The 16,991-nt window shown below is 45.3% G+C and overlaps 1 protein-coding gene across 1 annotated transcript in view; it reads right to left on the bottom strand.

Moving 5' to 3' along the window:
* The window catches only part of LOC143817468 (short transient receptor potential channel 2-like), a 135,524-nt gene that overhangs the window by 15,170 nt on the left and 103,363 nt on the right, over positions 1 to 16,991 (bottom strand). The window contains exons 4-5 of the mRNA XM_077298902.1: positions 4,665 to 4,829; positions 3,657 to 3,831 (exon numbers count right to left, since the gene is read on the bottom strand). Coding sequence (XP_077155017.1) covers positions 3,657 to 3,831; positions 4,665 to 4,829 — 340 coding nt within the window. The remainder of the gene's footprint in view (positions 1 to 3,656; positions 3,832 to 4,664; positions 4,830 to 16,991) is intronic.

Genomic DNA, 16,991 nt, shown 5'->3' with positions numbered 1-16,991 from the left:
TGGGCTGTTAACTTGCAGGGCTATAGCCTGTTCAGAAATGACCGTACAGATAAGCGAGGGGGTGGGGTATGTCTATATGTAAAATCGACCCTAAAACCCATCCTGCGTGATAATATAGGTGAATCTAATGAAAATGTAGAGTCTCTGTGGGTGGAGATAAGGGGAGGGGGAAAAAATAATAAATTACTGATAGGGGTTTGTTATAAATCTCCAAAACTAATGGAAGCAATGGAGAATATCCTCGTAAAGCAAATAGATGAAGCTGCGACTCAAGGAGAAGTCATTATTATGGGGGACTTCAACTACCCTGAAATAGATTGGGGAACAGAAACCTGCAGTTCCAGCAAAGGTGATCGGGGTCTGACAACTATGAGAGACAATTACCTCTGACAACTGGTTCAGGACCCAACAAGGAGGGGGGCACTGCTAGACCTAATATTAACCAACAGGCCAGACCGCATATCAAATATAAGGGTTGGGGGTCACTTGGGGAATAGTGATCACAAAATAATAAGTTTTCATGTAACCTTTAATAAGATGGGTAGTAGGGGGGTGACAAGGACACTAAACTTCAGGAGGGCAAATTTCCAACGGATGAGAGAGGATCTTGGTGCAATTAACTGGGACGATATCCTGAGACACAAAAATACACAAAGAAAATGGGAGACGTTTATTGGCATCCTGGATAGGACCTGTGCACAGTATATACCGTATGGGAATAAACATACTAGAAATAGGAGGAAACCAATATGGCTAAATAGAGCTGTAAGGGGCGCAATAAGGGACAAAAAGAAAGCATTTAGAGAATTAAAGGAAGTAGGTAGTGAGGAGGCATTAAATAAATACAGAAAATTAAATAAATTCTGTAAAAAGCAAATCAAGGCAGCAAAGATTGAGACAGAGAGACTCATTGCCAGAGAGAGTAAAAATAATCCAAAAATATTCTTTAACTATATAAATAGTAAGAAACTAAAAAATGATAGTGTTGGCCCCCTTAAAAATAGTCTGGGTGAAATGGTGGATGAGGATGAGGAAAAAGCCAATATGCTAAATGACTTTTTTTCATCAGTATTTACAAAAGAAAATCCCATGGTGACAATATGACTAGTGATAATAATTCCCCATTAAATGTCACCTGCTTAACCCAGCAGGAAGTACAGCGGCGTCTAAAAATAACTAAAATTGACAAATCTCCGGGCCCGGATGGGATCCACCCCCGAGTACTGCAGGAACTAAGTACAGTCATTGATAGACCATTATTATTAATCTTTAAAGAGTCCATAATAACAGGGTCTGTACCACAGGACTGGCGTATAGCAAATGTGGTGCCAATATTCAAAAAAGGGGCAAAAACTGAACTCGGTAATTATAGGCCAGTAAGCTTAACCTCTACTGTGGGTAAAATCCTGGAGGGCATTCTAAGGGATGCTATACTGGAGTATCTGAAGAGGAATAACCTCATGACCCAGTATCAGCACGGGTTTACTAGGGACCGTTCATGTCAGACTAATTTGATCAGCTTCTATGAAGAGGTAAGTTCCGGACTGGACCAAGGGAACCCAGTGGACGTAGTATATATGGACTTTTCCAAAGCTTTTGATACGGTGCCACACAAAAGGTTGTTACATAAAATGAGAGTAATGGGGATAGGGGAAAATATGTGTAAGTGGGTTGAGAGCTGGCTCAGGGATAGGAAACAAAGGGTGGTTATTAATGGAGCACACTCGGACTGGGTCGCGGTTAGCAGTGGGGTACCACAGGGGTCAGTATTGGGCCCTCTTCTTTTTAACATATTTATTAATGACCTTGTAGGGGGCATTCAGAGTAGAATTTCAATATTTGCAGATGACACTAAACTCTGCAGGGTAATCAATACAGGGGAGGACAATTTTATATTACAGGATGATTTATGTAAACTAGAAGCTTGGGCTGATAAATGGCAAATGAGCTTTAATGGGGATAAATGTAAGGTCATGCACTTGGGTAGAAGTAATAAGATGTATAACTATGTGCTTAATTCTAAAACTCTGGGCAAAACCATCAATGAAAAAGACCTGGGTGTATGGGTGGATGACAGACTCATATTCAGTGGCCAGTGTCAGGCAGCTGCTTCAAAGGCAAATAAAATAATGGGATGTATTAAAAGAGGCATAGATGCTCATGAGGAGAACATAATTTTACCTCTATACAAGTCACTAGTGCGACCACACTTAGAATACTGTGCACAGTTCTGGTCTCTGGTGTATAAGAAAGACATAGCTGAACTGGAGCGGGTGCAGAGAAGAGCGACCAAGGTTATTAGAGGACGGGGGGTCTGCAATACCAAGATAGGTTACTACACTTGGAAAAACGAAGACTAAGGGGTGATCTTATGTTAATGTATAAATACACAAGGGGACAGTACAAAGACCTTTCTGATGATCTTTTTAATCATAGACCTGAGACAGGGACAAGGGGGCATCCTCTACGTCTGGAGGAAAGAAGGTTTAAGCATAATAACAGACGCGGATTCTTTACTGTAAGAGCAGTGAGACTATGGAACTCTCTGCCGTATGATGTTGTAATGAGTGATTCATTAATTAAATTTAAGAGGGGACTGGATACCTTTCTGGAAAAGTATAATGTTACAGGGTATATACACTAGATTCCTTGATAAGGCGTTGATCCAGGGAACTAGTCTCATTGCCGTATGTGGAGTCGGGAAGGAATTTTTTTCCCCATGGTGGAGTTACTCTTACCACATGGGTTTTTTTTGCCTTCCTCTGGATCAACATGTTAGGGCATGTTAGGTTAGGCTATGGGTTGGACTAGATGGACTTAAAGTCTTCCTTCAACCTCAATAACTATGTAACTATGTAAAGTCACTTTTCTTTTTTCATCTTCGATTTCATTTTTAACACCACATTATACAAAAGGAAGACAAACAGAGAAATGATCCAGCTGGAAGTGGAGGCAGTTCAGACTTTGTGGGACTTTATTAGACAACTAAAGCGATAAATAGTTCTTCAAAAAGAAAAATGTTTACATAGCAAACACCTGGCACACCAGTGAGGAGGATCAAAATGGCGCATGCGGCTCATTAATTTTACACAAAGTGAAAAAGAACAGTCTTTATTTTTCTATTTCACCTGTTTTGCAATTTTATACACAAAAAAAGTCACAGATTTTGCAAAATATAGTAAAAATTACAGTACTTATGGAACTTGAAAAATTGCATCCACATTTTTGTTAGATGTAAAATCACTCCAGAAGAGGACTGTAGTAAATTTGTGACAAAATTTTAAAAAAAATTGCAATTGAAAACTCAATTGAAAACAACAGGAATTCCCAAAGTCCACCCACACTACACTGGCGAACATAGCAAAAATACATGCGAACACATATAAAATAGATTTTTTAAAAGATGCAATCTACCAGAAGAATTAGGTGCAAGTGAAGAACACAAAAAAATAGCTAAAAATAAAGCACAAATGTACTAATAAATCGTGACCTTCAGCTGATAAATATTAGCTTATTGATTTGTGCCACCAACAGGCCCCTTTGGGAATTGCGGGAACAGAGCGATCAGATACTAATGGTGGTTTGGGGTCAAACAACACCTGACAGGCTTCATCTAATAAGAGATCAGTGACAGTAGAGCTAAACCATAGACCGACCTGCCACCCAGATCATGTGTAGGGAATTCTGCCATATGGTCAGGTCTCGGCCTTCATATATGTCGTGTCTTCTCTCCATGATCAGGGACTCCACCAGGAGAAGTATTAGGAACCACAAGTAGGAAGCCGAGTGAAGAAGGAACTTTATCACCGGAATCTTAAGGATTTTTCCAACCTGAATTTCAATAATAGAAAAATAAGAATGAACCTGTGACCTTCTTCTCCTAATCACTTATATGACTCCTGCAGACATGTCAACTCAGAAGGGTAATAGTCAAGGGGGCGGTTGTCACAAAAACGGGAGCGGCCATTTATAGAAGGAATGGTTAATGACATAGACCAGACTAGACTTATCCATGTACCTACTGCTCCTCACTTCTGGGTCCTCATTATGTCCAGGTGTCACCGCACACAAGGTGCTCGCCCCAGGCTGGTCAGAAAGTTGTGTGCTGTCATGAGCAACCTTGCTCGGTGATACTCGGATATCACTCAAGTATCTGGGTGCTCGGGATGATTGGCACTCGACGAGTAATGGGCGGTGGCCGGATTTGAAGCTCGAATCAATGCAAGACACAGTGCCCCAATAAGGTGTCAGCCACACTGCTCCCACATCAATGCTAGCCAAATAGCCCCCATGAGAGTCCCAGACAAGAAGCCACCATAAGGGCACTCTCTGGCAAGCCCCCAAAAGAGAACCAGACACAGTGCCCCCATATCAGTACCAGCTAATAATCCCCATAACAGGACCAGATCCAGTGCCCCTATTTCCGTACATGTCGCTATGTTAGACTATTGATGGGATCATCACAATGACGAAGTATAAGACAGCACAGTGGACGAGTCCTTCAGTTCGAATTATATCTGCAGTACCTCCTTTTAGCCAGAAGAGGTGCCATTGAGCTTCACCATGCCAGTGAAGCCATGCCATAGCCCAATGCTGACATTGGATCCTGAGCTGTGGAGACCTGTGCTGCTTACATTCATCTACCAGGAGGAGTTTTTCCTTACCTTGGACTTTGGAGCCATCCAGTAGATGAGGCACAGGAGAGGCATAGTGAGGAAGATGGCGCAGGCAATGAAGAGCTTCCAGATGGTGTTACTGCCCCTCCAACCTGATAACTTCCCACTCCAGATGGAGGACAAGACTTGCTGACAAATGGGATGAGCCACAAACTGATGGAGAATGGTAAAGAAGACCATTATAAACCATCCTCATGTAGCACCAAGTCTGGTGGGGTACTATTCAGTAGAGCAGTTACGTGTCACAACCACTAGAGGGCAGAGCACAGCTGGGGCAGATGGAGGAACGTTCGTGTAACATCTTACATTTACATGTAATGTTGAGTCTCCATTCACAGCCAACGCGGCATTAAAAAATCTGATGTCTTCCAGCTGTAATCTGTCAGCGTTGTGCTGACTGACCCCCTCCAATGTAACAACCAGCACTCTGGGATACCCCATTATAAGAGGGTTGTTTTGTAAAAGGTTCATATTGATGTGTTTGGTCTGTGGCCCTTAGCTCACTACACTACTTGAGGATGGTGCAGTGTGCAAAAGCACAGGGCTTGATGGTTAAACAACAGAGTTGAAATGTAAAGATTGACAAATACTTATTATAGTTGAAGCATGGAACTTAGCAGTTACACATCATAGGAAAGGTACAGAACTTAGCAGTTACACATCATAGGAAAGGTACAGAACTTAGCAGTTACACATCATAGGAAAGGTACAGAACTTAGCAGTTACACATAGGAAAGACACAGAACTTAGCAGTTACACATAGGAAAGACACAGAACTTAGCAGTTACACAACATAGGAAAGACAGATAACTTAGCAGTTACACATAACAGGAAAGGTACAGAACTTATCAGTTACACTGCAGAGTAAAGGCACAGAACTTAGCAGTTACACATGATAGGAAAGGCACAGAACTTAGCAGTTACACATCATAGGAAAGACACAGAACTTAGCAGTTACACATCATAGGAAAGACACAGAACTTAGCAGTTACACATCATAGGAACGGAACAGAAATTGGTAGCTCCACATGGGAGGAAAGGTACAGAACTTAGCAGATACACCTCATAGAAAAGGCACAGAGCTTGACAGTTACACATCAGCATAAAGGCAGAGAACTTGACAGTTACATATTGGAGGTGAGGACAGGGCTTGAGTTTTGCACATGAGAGTTGAGGGACAGAGCACGGCAGTTCCAGATTAAGGGTGAGAGGTGAGACACAGAGCTCCAGCTTTACACCACACATGAGTAAAAAAAATGTGTAGGACTTTGGTCCAGCATCCACATCAATATTTGGACGGGAGCCCTGTGATCCACCTCCTACCTGCTGAAATCCCCAGCGCCTCTTCTGAGTGTGACATCATTGGTGCACACATGAAGTCATGATGAGCCTAATAATCACAAGAGTCAGTGGGGAATCTGGCAGATAGTAGACAGTTTTCAGGGTTCTTGTCCGGCGGATATGGAATACTGACTTGGTTGGTGGTCTGGGGTCTTTTGTATTGATCTGACCATCTCTAATTGGTGGTTACACTGAGCTTAGTAGCTAAAAGCAGCAATAAGAACTGTTTGTGCGCACAATTTACTTGCAGGATGTAATGAGTTGAATCTCATTATTTCTAGCCACTTTCTTAGTCCAGGGCTTCTGAGCATATTCCCACCAACAATATGGATGAATGTCTGGAGGTGGCTTTTGACCACCTATAAAATCTAGGGTCACCTCTCCTCTTGGATCCTGCTTAATACTAACTATCCAAAGCAGGTCATAGAGTAGATGTTAATGTAAAATCAACCTGCCGGGTCTCTACTTTACTTGCAGAGTAAAAGTAAGGGTTAATATAAAAAGTATATATTGCTTCTCGTTCTGATCCATAGGGGCCTATCTTTATTACAGGGATTGTCTGGTTACAACATACTGGAGACCTGTCCATAGAATAGGTAATCGTTATCAGATTCGTGAGGTCTGACATCCGTCTTACTCCACCATCAGTGGTTACTTGCCTCGAAGCCATGAGCGGAGTTGCAAAGCGCAACTCTATTTGACATCATCGATATGTTGTCACAGGATAACCTGTTGTGAATTCCGTTCTCGGGCTCCCTCCTGTGGTCATGAGTGGTACTGTGTGGATTTGTTCTTGGGATCCCTCTGGTGGCCTTTAGCGATATGGCTGGTCTTTGCTGGGCTCAGCTGCTTCGTTTCCTCCCTGGCTGGGCCTATTTAGTTCACCTGGACTCCTCACTTGTTGCCTGCTGTCGGTGTATTCAGTCTGGATTCTGAGCTCTCCTGAATATTCCTTGTGACCAGTCTCCTGTTTGTGAAGCTAAGTTTGCTTGTTCATTTTTGCTCATTATCTCCTTGATAACGTTTCTCAGTATATGATGAGTTCAGTCCAGCTTGCCTAAATGTGATATTCTCGCTTGCTGGTTAGTTCTGGGGTGCAGAGTGCGCCCCCCACATCGTGAGTCGGTGTGGGGGTTCTTGCATTTTCTGCGTGGCTTATTTTTGATAGTTTTTATACTGACCGCACAGACTCCTACCTATTTTCTATCTATCTAGTATTAGCGGGCCTCATTTGCTAAACCTGTTTCATTTCTATGTTTGTGTTTTCCCCTTAACTCACCGTTATTATTTGTGGGGGGCTTTCTATAACTTTGGGGTTATTTCTCTGAGGCAAGTGAGGTCTTTGCTTTCTCTCTAGGGGTAGTCAGTTTCTCAGGCTGTGAACGTGGCGTCTAGGTTTTCAGGAAACGCTCCACGGCTGCCTTTAGTGTGTGTGGATAGGATCAGGATTGCGGTCAGTATAGCTTCCACATCCCCAGAGCTTGTCCTATGTATTCAGGCCATATTTGCCTGGTCACTTTGAGATCCTGCCACCGGATCCATAACAGTACAGCAGGCCCAAAAGTGTTAATGCAGCAGAAGAGGGAGAAGAGAAATCCTGAAGTCATTTTTTTTTTCCTCTGCACTGTGTTTGGCCTCTCTCCTCCCCTTAATCTCTGGGTGGCTTTGAGTTCAGCTGCAGCTATGGACCTTCAGAGTCTGTCTTGTAGTGTGGATCATCTCACTGCTAGGGTAGAAGGCATTCAGGATTATGTAGTCCGCAGTCCTATGTCAGAACCTAAGATACCTATTCCTGAGCTGTTCTCCGGAGATAGATCTAGGTTTTTGAACTTTAAAAATAATTGCAAATTATTCCTTTCTCTGAGACCTCGTTCCTCTGGTGATCCTGTCCAGCAAGTTAAAATGATTATTTCTTTGTTGCGTGGTGACCCTCAAGATTGGGCATTCTCTCTAGCGCCAGGAGATCCTGCATTGCAAAATGTGGATGCGTTTTTTCTGGCGCTTGGAGTGCTTTATGAGGAACCTAATCTGGTAGACCAAGCAGAAAAGGTTTTGCTGGCTCTCTCCCAGGGTCAGGATGAAGCAGAGGTTTACTGTCAGAAGTTTAGGAAATGGTCTGTGCTCACTCAATGGAATGAGTGTGCCCTGGCGGCGATTTTCAGAAAGGGTCTTTCTGAAGCCCTTAAAGATGTTATGGTGGGGTTCCCCACGCCTGCGGGTCTGAATGAGTCAATGTCTTTGGCCATTCAGATTGATCGGCGTTTGCGGGAGCGCAAACCTGTGCACCATCTGGCGGTATTTTCTGAGCAGAAAACTGAGCCTATGCAATGCGACAGGATTTTGACTAGAGTTGAACGGCAAAACTACAGACGTCAGAATGGGTTGTGCTTTTACTGTGGTGATTCTGCTCATGTTATCTCAGCATGCTCTAAGCGCACAAAAGGGTTTACCAAATCTGTCACCATTGGTACTGTACAACCTAAATTCATTCTGTCTGTTACTTTGATTTGCTCTTTGTCATCCTACTCAGTTATGGCTTTTGTGGATTCAGGTGCTGCCCTGAATTTGATGGATTTGTCATTTGCCAGGCGCTGTGGTTTTATCTTGGAGCCTTTACAATTCCCTATTCCACTAAGGGGAATTGATGCCACGCCATTGGCCAAGAATAAACCTCAGTACTGGACTCAAGTGACCATGTGTATGGCTCCTGCACATCAGGAGGTGATTCGCTTTCTGGTGTTACATAATTTGCATGATGTTGTAGTGTTGGGTCTGCCATGGCTGCAGGCTCATAATCCAGTCCTGGATTGGAAAGCAATGTCTGTGTCAAGTTGGGGTTGCCAGGGAATTCATGGCGATGCTCCTTTGGTGTCAATTGCTTCTTCTACTCCTTCTGAAGTCCCTGAATTTTTGTCAGACTACCAGGATGTATTTGATGAGCCCAAATCCAGTGCCCTACCTCCTCATAGGGATTGTGATTGTGCTATAAATCTGATTCCTGGTAGTAAGTTCCCTAAGGGACGACTTTTTAATTTATCTGTGCCAGAACATGCCGCTATGCGGAGTTATATAAAGGAGTCCTTGGAGAAGGGGCATATTCGCCCGTCCTCGTCCCCTTTGGGTGCGGGGTTCTTTTTTGTGGCCAAGAAGGATGGTTCTCTGAGACCCTGTATAGATTATCGCCTTCTAAATAACATCACGGTCAAATTTCAGTACCCCTTGCCATTGTTGTCTGATCTGTTTGCCCGGATTAAGGGGGCCAGTTGGTTCACCAAGATAGATCTTCGAGGAGCGTATAATCTTGTGCGCATAAAACAGGTCGATGAATGGAAAACAGCATTTAATACGCCCGAAGGCCATTTTGAGTACTTGGTGATGCCTTTTGGGCTTTCTAATGCCCCCTCGGTGTTTCAGTCCTTCATGCACGACATCTTCCGAGAGTATCTGGATAGATTTATGATTGTGTACCTGGATGATATTTTGGTCTTTTCTGATGATTGGGACTCTCATGTGAAGCAGGTCAGGATGGTGTTTCAGGTCCTGCGTGCCAATGCCTTGTTTGTGAAGGGCTCTAAATGTCTCTTCGGAGTCCAGAAGGTTTCCTTTTTGGGCTTTATTTTTTCTCCTTCTACTATTGAGATGGATCCAGTCAAGGTTCAGGCTATTCATGACTGGACTCAACCTACATCTGTGAAGAGTCTTCAGAAGTTCTTGGGTTTTGCTAATTTTTACCGTCGCTTCATCACTAATTTTTCTAGTGTGGTTAAGCCTTTGACGGATTTGACCAAGAAGGGTTCTGATGTTACGAATTGGTCTCCTGCGGCCGTGGAGGCCTTTCAGGAGCTGAAACATCGCTTTTCTTCGGCTCCTGTCTTGCGCCAGCCCGATGTCTCTCTTCCCTTTCAGGTCAAGGTTGATGCTTCTGAGATTGGAGCAGGGGCTGTCTTGTCGCAGAAAAGCTCTGTTGGCTCTGTGATGAGACCATGTGCTTTCTTTTCAAGAAAGTTTTCGCCTGCCGAGCGGAATTATGATGTTGGTAATCGTGAGTTGTTGGCGATGAAGTGGGCATTTGAGGAGTGGCGACATTGGCTTGAGGGAGCCAAGCATCGTGTGGTGGTCTTGACGTATCACAAGAATTTGACTTATCTCGAGTCTGCCAAGCGGTTGAATCCAAGACAGGCTCGATGGTCGCTGTTTTTCTCTCGTTTCAATTTTGTGGTTTCATATCTTCCGGGTTCGAAAAACGTGAAGGCTGATGCCCTTTCTAGGAGTTTTGTACCTGACTCCCCGGAAGTTTTGAACCGACTGGTGTCCTCAAAGAGGGGGTGATTTTGTCTGCCATCTCTCCTGATCTGCGACGGGTGTTGCAGGAGTTTCAGGCCAATAGACCTGATCGTTGTCCACCGGAGAGACTGTTTGTCCCGGACAGATGGACCAGTAGAGTTATTTCCGAGGTTCATTCTTCGGTGTTGGCGGGTCATCCTGGGATTTTTGGTACCAGGGATTTGGTGGCGAGGTCCTTTTGGTGGCCTTCCTTGTCGCGGGATGTGCGTTCCTTTGTGCAGTCCTGTGGGATTTGTGCTCGGGCCAAGCCTTGCTGTTCTCGTGCCAGTGGATTGCTTTTGCCTTTGCCTCTCCCGAAGAGGCCTTGGACGCATATTTCCATGGATTTTATTTCGGATCTTCCTGTCTCTCAGAGGATGTCTGTCATCTGGGTGGTTTGTGATCGTTTTTCTAAGATGGTCCATTTGGTACCCTTGCCTAAGCTGCCTTCCTCCTCCGATTTGGTGCCACTGTTTTTTCAGAATGTGGTTCGTTTACATGGTATTCCGGAGAACATTGTGTCTGACAGAGGATCCCAGTTTGTATCCAGATTTTGGCGGTCCTTTTGTGCTAAGATGGGCATTGAATTGTCTTTTTCGTCGGCCTTCCATCCTCAGACGAACGGCCAAACCGAACGAACTAATCAGACCTTGGAAACTTATTTGAGATGTTTTGTTTCTGATGATCAGGATGATTGGGTGACCTTTTTGCCATTGGCTGAGTTTGCCCTCAATAATCGGGCTAGTTCTGCTACTTTGGTTTCACCTTTCTTTTGCAATTCTGGTTTTCATCCTCGTTTTTCCTCGGGTCAGGTTGAGCCCTCTGACTGTCCTGGGGTGGATTCTGTGGTGGATAGGTTGCAGCAGATTTGGAACCATGTGGTGGACAATTTGACGTTGTCCCAGGAGAAGGCTCAGCGCTTTGCTAACCGCCGTCGCTGTGTGGGTCCCCGACTTCGTGTGGGGGATTTGGTATGGTTGTCTTCTCGTTATGTTCCGATGAAGGTTTCCTCTCCTAAGTTCAAGCCTCGTTTCATCGGTCCTTATAAGATTTTGGAGATCCTCAACCCTGTGTCATTTCGTTTGGACCTCCCTACATCGTTTGCCATTCATAATGTGTTCCATAGGTCATTGTTGCGGAGTTATGTGGTGCCTGTGGTCCCTTCTGTTGATCCTCCTGCTCCGGTTTTGGTCGAGGGAGAGTTGGAGTATGTGGTGGAGAAGATCTTGGATTCTCGTATTTCGAGACGGAAACTTCAGTACTTAGTTAAATGGAAGGGCTATGGTCAGGAGGATAATTCCTGGGTTGTCGCCTCCGATGTCCATGCGGCCGATTTGGTTCATGCCTTTCATTCGGCTCATCCTGATCGGCCTGGGAGTTCTGGTGAGGGTTCGGTGACCCCTCCTCAAGGGGGGGTACTGTTGTGAATTCCGTTCTCGGGCTCCCTCCTGTGGTCATGAGTGGTACTGTGTGAATTTGTTCTTGGGATCCCTCTGGTGGCCTTTAGCGATATGGCTGGTCTTTGCTGGGCTCAGCTGCTTCGTTTCCTGCCTGGCTGGGCCTATTTAATTCACCTGGACTCCTCACTTGTTGCCTGCTGTCGGTGTATTCAGTCTGGATTCTGAGCTCTCCTGAATATTCCTTGTGACCAGTCTCCTGTTTGTGAAGCTAAGTTTGCTTGTTCATTTTTGCTCATTATCTCCTTGATAACGTTTCTCAGTATATGATGAGTTCAGTCCAGCTTGCCTAAATGTGATATTCTCGCTTGCTGGTTAGTTCTGGGGTGCAGAGTGCGCCCCCCACATCGTGAGTCGGTGTGGGGGTTCTTGCATTTTCTGCGTGGCTTATTTTTGATAGTTTTTATACTGACCGCACAGACTCCTACCTATTTTCTATCTATCTAGTATTAGCGGGCCTCATTTGCTAAACCTGTTTCATTTCTATGTTTGTGTTTTCCCCTTAACTCACCGTTATTATTTGTGGGGGGCTTTCTATAACTTTGGGGTTATTTCTCTGAGGCAAGTGAGGTCTTTGCTTTCTCTCTAGGGGTAGTCAGTTTCTCAGGCTGTGAACGTGGCGTCTAGGTTTTCAGGAAACGCTCCACGGCTGCCTTTAGTGTGTGTGGATAGGATCAGGATTGCGGTCAGTATAGCTTCCACATCCCCAGAGCTTGTCCTATGTATTCAGGCCATATTTGCCTGGTCACTTTGAGATCCTGCCACCGGATCCATAACAGTACAGCAGGCCCAAAAGTGTTAATGCAGCAGAAGAGGGAGAAGAGAAATCCTGAAGTCATTTTTTTTTTCCTCTGCACTGTGTTTGGCCTCTCTCCTCCCCTTAATCTCTGGGTGGCTTTGAGTTCAGCTGCAACTATGGACCTTCAGAGTCTGTCTTGTAGTGTGGATCATCTCACTGCTAGGGTAGAAGGCATTCAGGATTATGTAGTCCGCAGTCCTATGTCAGAACCTAAGATACCTATTCCTGAGCTGTTCTCCGGAGATAGATCTAGGTTTTTGAACTTTAAAAATAATTGCAAATTATTCCTTTCTCTGAGACCTCGTTCCTCTGGTGATCCTGTCCAGCAAGTTAAAATGATTATTTCTTTGTTGCGTGGTGACCCTCAAGATTGGGCATTCTCTCTGGCGCCGGGAGATCCTGCATTGCAAAATGTGGATGCGTTTTTTCTGGCGCTTGGAGTGCTTTATGAGGAACCTAATCTGGTAGACCAAGCAGAAAAGGTTTTGCTGGCTCTCTCCCAGGGTCAGGATGAAGCAGAGGTTTACTGTCAGAAGTTTAGGAAATGGTCTGTGCTCACTCAATGGAATGAGTGTGCCCTGGCGGCGATTTTCAGAAAGGGTCTTTCTGAAGCCCTTAAAGATGTTATGGTGGGGTTCCCCACGCCTGCGGGTCTGAATGAGTCAATGTCTTTGGCCATTCAGATTGATCGGCGTTTGCGGGAGCGCAAACCTGTGCACCATCTGGCGGTATTTTCTGAGCAGAAAACTGAGCCTATGCAATGCGACAGGATTTTGACTAGAGTTGAACGGCAAAACTACAGACGTCAGAATGGGTTGTGCTTTTACTGTGGTGATTCTGCTCATGTTATCTCAGCATGCTCTAAGCGCACAAAAGGGTTTACCAAATCTGTCACCATTGGTACTGTACAACCTAAATTCATTCTGTCTGTTACTTTGATTTGCTCTTTGTCATCCTACTCAGTTATGGCTTTTGTGGATTCAGGTGCTGCCCTGAATTTGATGGATTTGTCATTTGCCAGGCGCTGTGGTTTTATCTTGGAGCCTTTACAATTCCCTATTCCACTAAGGGGAATTGATGCCACGCCATTGGCCAAGAATAAACCTCAGTACTGGACTCAAGTGACCATGTGTATGGCTCCTGCACATCAGGAGGTGATTCGCTTTCTTGTACTACATAATTTGCATGATGTTGTAGTGTTGGGTCTGCCATGGCTGCAGGCTCATAATCCAGTCCTGGATTGGAAAGCAATGTCTGTGTCAAGTTGGGGTTGCCAGGGAATTCATGGCGATGCTCCTTTGGTGTCAATTGCTTCTTCTACTCCTTCTGAAGTCCCTGAATTTTTGTCAGACTACCAGGATGTATTTGATGAGCCCAAATCCAGTGCCCTACCTCCTCATAGGGATTGTGATTGTGCTATAAATCTGATTCCTGGTAGTAAGTTCCCTAAGGGACGACTTTTTAATTTATCTGTGCCAGAACATGCCGCTATGCGGAGTTATATAAAGGAGTCCTTGGAGAAGTGGCATATTCGCCCGTCCTCGTCCCCTTTGGGTGCGGGGTTCTTTTTTGTGGCCAAGAAGGATGGTTCTCTGAGACCCTGTATAGATTATCGCCTTCTAAATAACATCACGGTCAAATTTCAGTACCCCTTGCCATTGTTGTCTGATCTGTTTGCCCGGATTAAGGGGGCCAGTTGGTTCACCAAGATAGATCTTCGAGGAGCGTATAATCTTGTGCGCATAAAACAGGTCGATGAATGGAAAACAGCATTTAATACGCCCGAAGGCCATTTTGAGTACTTGGTGATGCCTTTTGGGCTTTCTAATGCCCCCTCGGTGTTTCAGTCCTTCATGCACGACATCTTCCGAGAGTATCTGGATAGATTTATGATTGTGTACCTGGATGATATTTTGGTCTTTTCTGATGATTGGGACTCTCATGTGAAGCAGGTCAGGATGGTGTTTCAGGTCCTGCGTGCCAATGCCTTGTTTGTGAAGGGCTCTAAATGTCTCTTCGGAGTCCAGAAGGTTTCCTTTTTGGGCTTTATTTTTTCTCCTTCTACTATTGAGATGGATCCAGTCAAGGTTCAGGCTATTCATGACTGGACTCAACCTACATCTGTGAAGAGTCTTCAGAAGTTCTTGGGTTTTGCTAATTTTTACCGTCGCTTCATCACTAATTTTTCTAGTGTGGTTAAGCCTTTGACGGATTTGACCAAGAAGGGTTCTGATGTTACGAATTGGTCTCCTGCGGCCGTGGAGGCCTTTCAGGAGCTGAAACATCGCTTTTCTTCGGCTCCTGTCTTGCGCCAGCCCGATGTCTCTCTTCCCTTTCAGGTCAAGGTTGATGCTTCTGAGATTGGAGCAGGGGCTGTCTTGTCGCAGAAAAGCTCTGTTGGCTCTGTGATGAGACCATGTGCTTTCTTTTCAAGAAAGTTTTCGCCTGCCGAGCGGAATTACGATGTTGGTAATCGTGAGTTGTTGGCGATGAAGTGGGCATTTGAGGAGTGGCGACATTGGCTTGAGGGAGCCAAGCATCGTGTGGTGGTCTTGACGTATCACAAGAATTTGACTTATCTCGAGTCTGCCAAGCGGTTGAATCCAAGACAGGCTCGATGGTCGCTGTTTTTCTCTCGTTTCAATTTTGTGGTTTCATATCTTCCGGGTTCGAAAAACGTGAAGGCTGATGCCCTTTCTAGGAGTTTTGTACCTGACTCCCCGGAAGTTTTGAACCGACTGGTGTCCTCAAAGAGGGGGTGATTTTGTCTGCCATCTCTCCTGATCTGCGACGGGTGTTGCAGGAGTTTCAGGCCAATAGACCTGATCGTTGTCCACCGGAGAGACTGTTTGTCCCGGACAGATGGACCAGTAGAGTTATTTCCGAGGTTCATTCTTCGGTGTTGGCGGGTCATCCTGGGATTTTTGGTACCAGGGATTTGGTGGCGAGGTCCTTTTGGTGGCCTTCCTTGTCGCGGGATGTGCGTTCCTTTGTGCAGTCCTGTGGGATTTGTGCTCGGGCCAAGCCTTGCTGTTCTCGTGCCAGTGGATTGCTTTTGCCTTTGCCTGTCCCGAAGAGGCCTTGGACGCATATTTCCATGGATTTTATTTCGGATCTTCCTGTCTCTCAGAGGATGTCTGTCATCTGGGTGGTTTGTGATCGTTTTTCTAAGATGGTCCATTTGGTACCCTTGCCTAAGCTGCCTTCCTCCTCCGATTTGGTGCCACTGCTTTTTCAGAATGTGGTTCGTTTACATGGTATTCCGGAGAACATTGTGTCTGACAGAGGATCCCAGTTTGCATCCAGATTTTGGCGGTCCTTTTGTGCTAAGATGGGCATTGAATTGTCTTTTTCGTCGGCCTTCCATCCTCAGACGAACGGCCAAACCGAACGAACTAATCAGACCTTGGAAACTTATTTGAGATGTTTTGTTTCTGATGATCAGGATGATTGGGTGACCTTTTTGCCATTGGCTGAGTTTGCCCTCAATAATCGGGCTAGTTCTGCTACTTTGGTTTCACCTTTCTTTTGCATTTCTGGTTTTCATCCTCGTTTTTCCTCGGGTCAGGTTGAGCCCTCTGACTGTCCTGGGGTGGATTCTGTGGTGGATAGGTTGCAGCAGATTTGGAACCATGTGGTGGACAATTTGACGTTGTCCCAGGAGAAGGCTCAGCGCTTTGCTAACCGCCGTCGCTGTGTGGGTCCCCGACTTCGTGTGGGGGATTTGGTATGGTTGTCTTCTCGTTATGTTCCGATGAAGGTTTCCTCTCCTAAGTTCAAGCCTCGTTTCATCGGTCCTTATAAGATTTTGGAGATCCTCAACCCTGTGTCATTTCGTTTGGACCTCCCTACATCGTTTGCCATTCATAATGTGTTCCATAGGTCATTGTTGCGGAGTTATGTGGTGCCTGTGGTCCCTTCTGTTGATCCTCCTGCTCCGGTTTTGGTCGAGGGAGAGTTGGAGTATGTGGTGGAGAAGATCTTGGATTCTCGTATTTCGAGACGGAAACTTCAGTACTTAGTTAAATGGAAGGGCTATGGTCAGGAGGATAATTCCTGGGTTGTCGCCTCCGATGTCCATGCGGCCGATTTGGTTCATGCCTTTCATTCGGCTCATCCTGATCGGCCTGGGAGTTCTGGTGAGGGTTCGGTGACCCCTCCTCAAGGGGGGGTACTGTTGTGAATTCCGTTCTCGGGCTCCCTCCTGTGGTCATGAGTGGTACTGTGTGAATTTGTTCTTGGGATCCCTCTGGTGGCCTTTAGCGATATGGCTGGTCTTTGCTGGGCTCAGCTGCTTCGTTTCCTGCCTGGCTGGGCCTATTTAATTCACCTGGACTCCTCACTTGTTGCCTGCTGTCGGTGTATTCAGTCTGGATTCTGAGCTCTCCTGAATAT

Source organism: Ranitomeya variabilis, chromosome 3, assembly GCF_051348905.1.
Source record: "Ranitomeya variabilis isolate aRanVar5 chromosome 3, aRanVar5.hap1, whole genome shotgun sequence".
NCBI classification, from domain to species: Eukaryota; Metazoa; Chordata; class Amphibia; order Anura; family Dendrobatidae; genus Ranitomeya; species Ranitomeya variabilis.
This window is presented reverse-complemented; position numbering and strand designations above follow the sequence as displayed.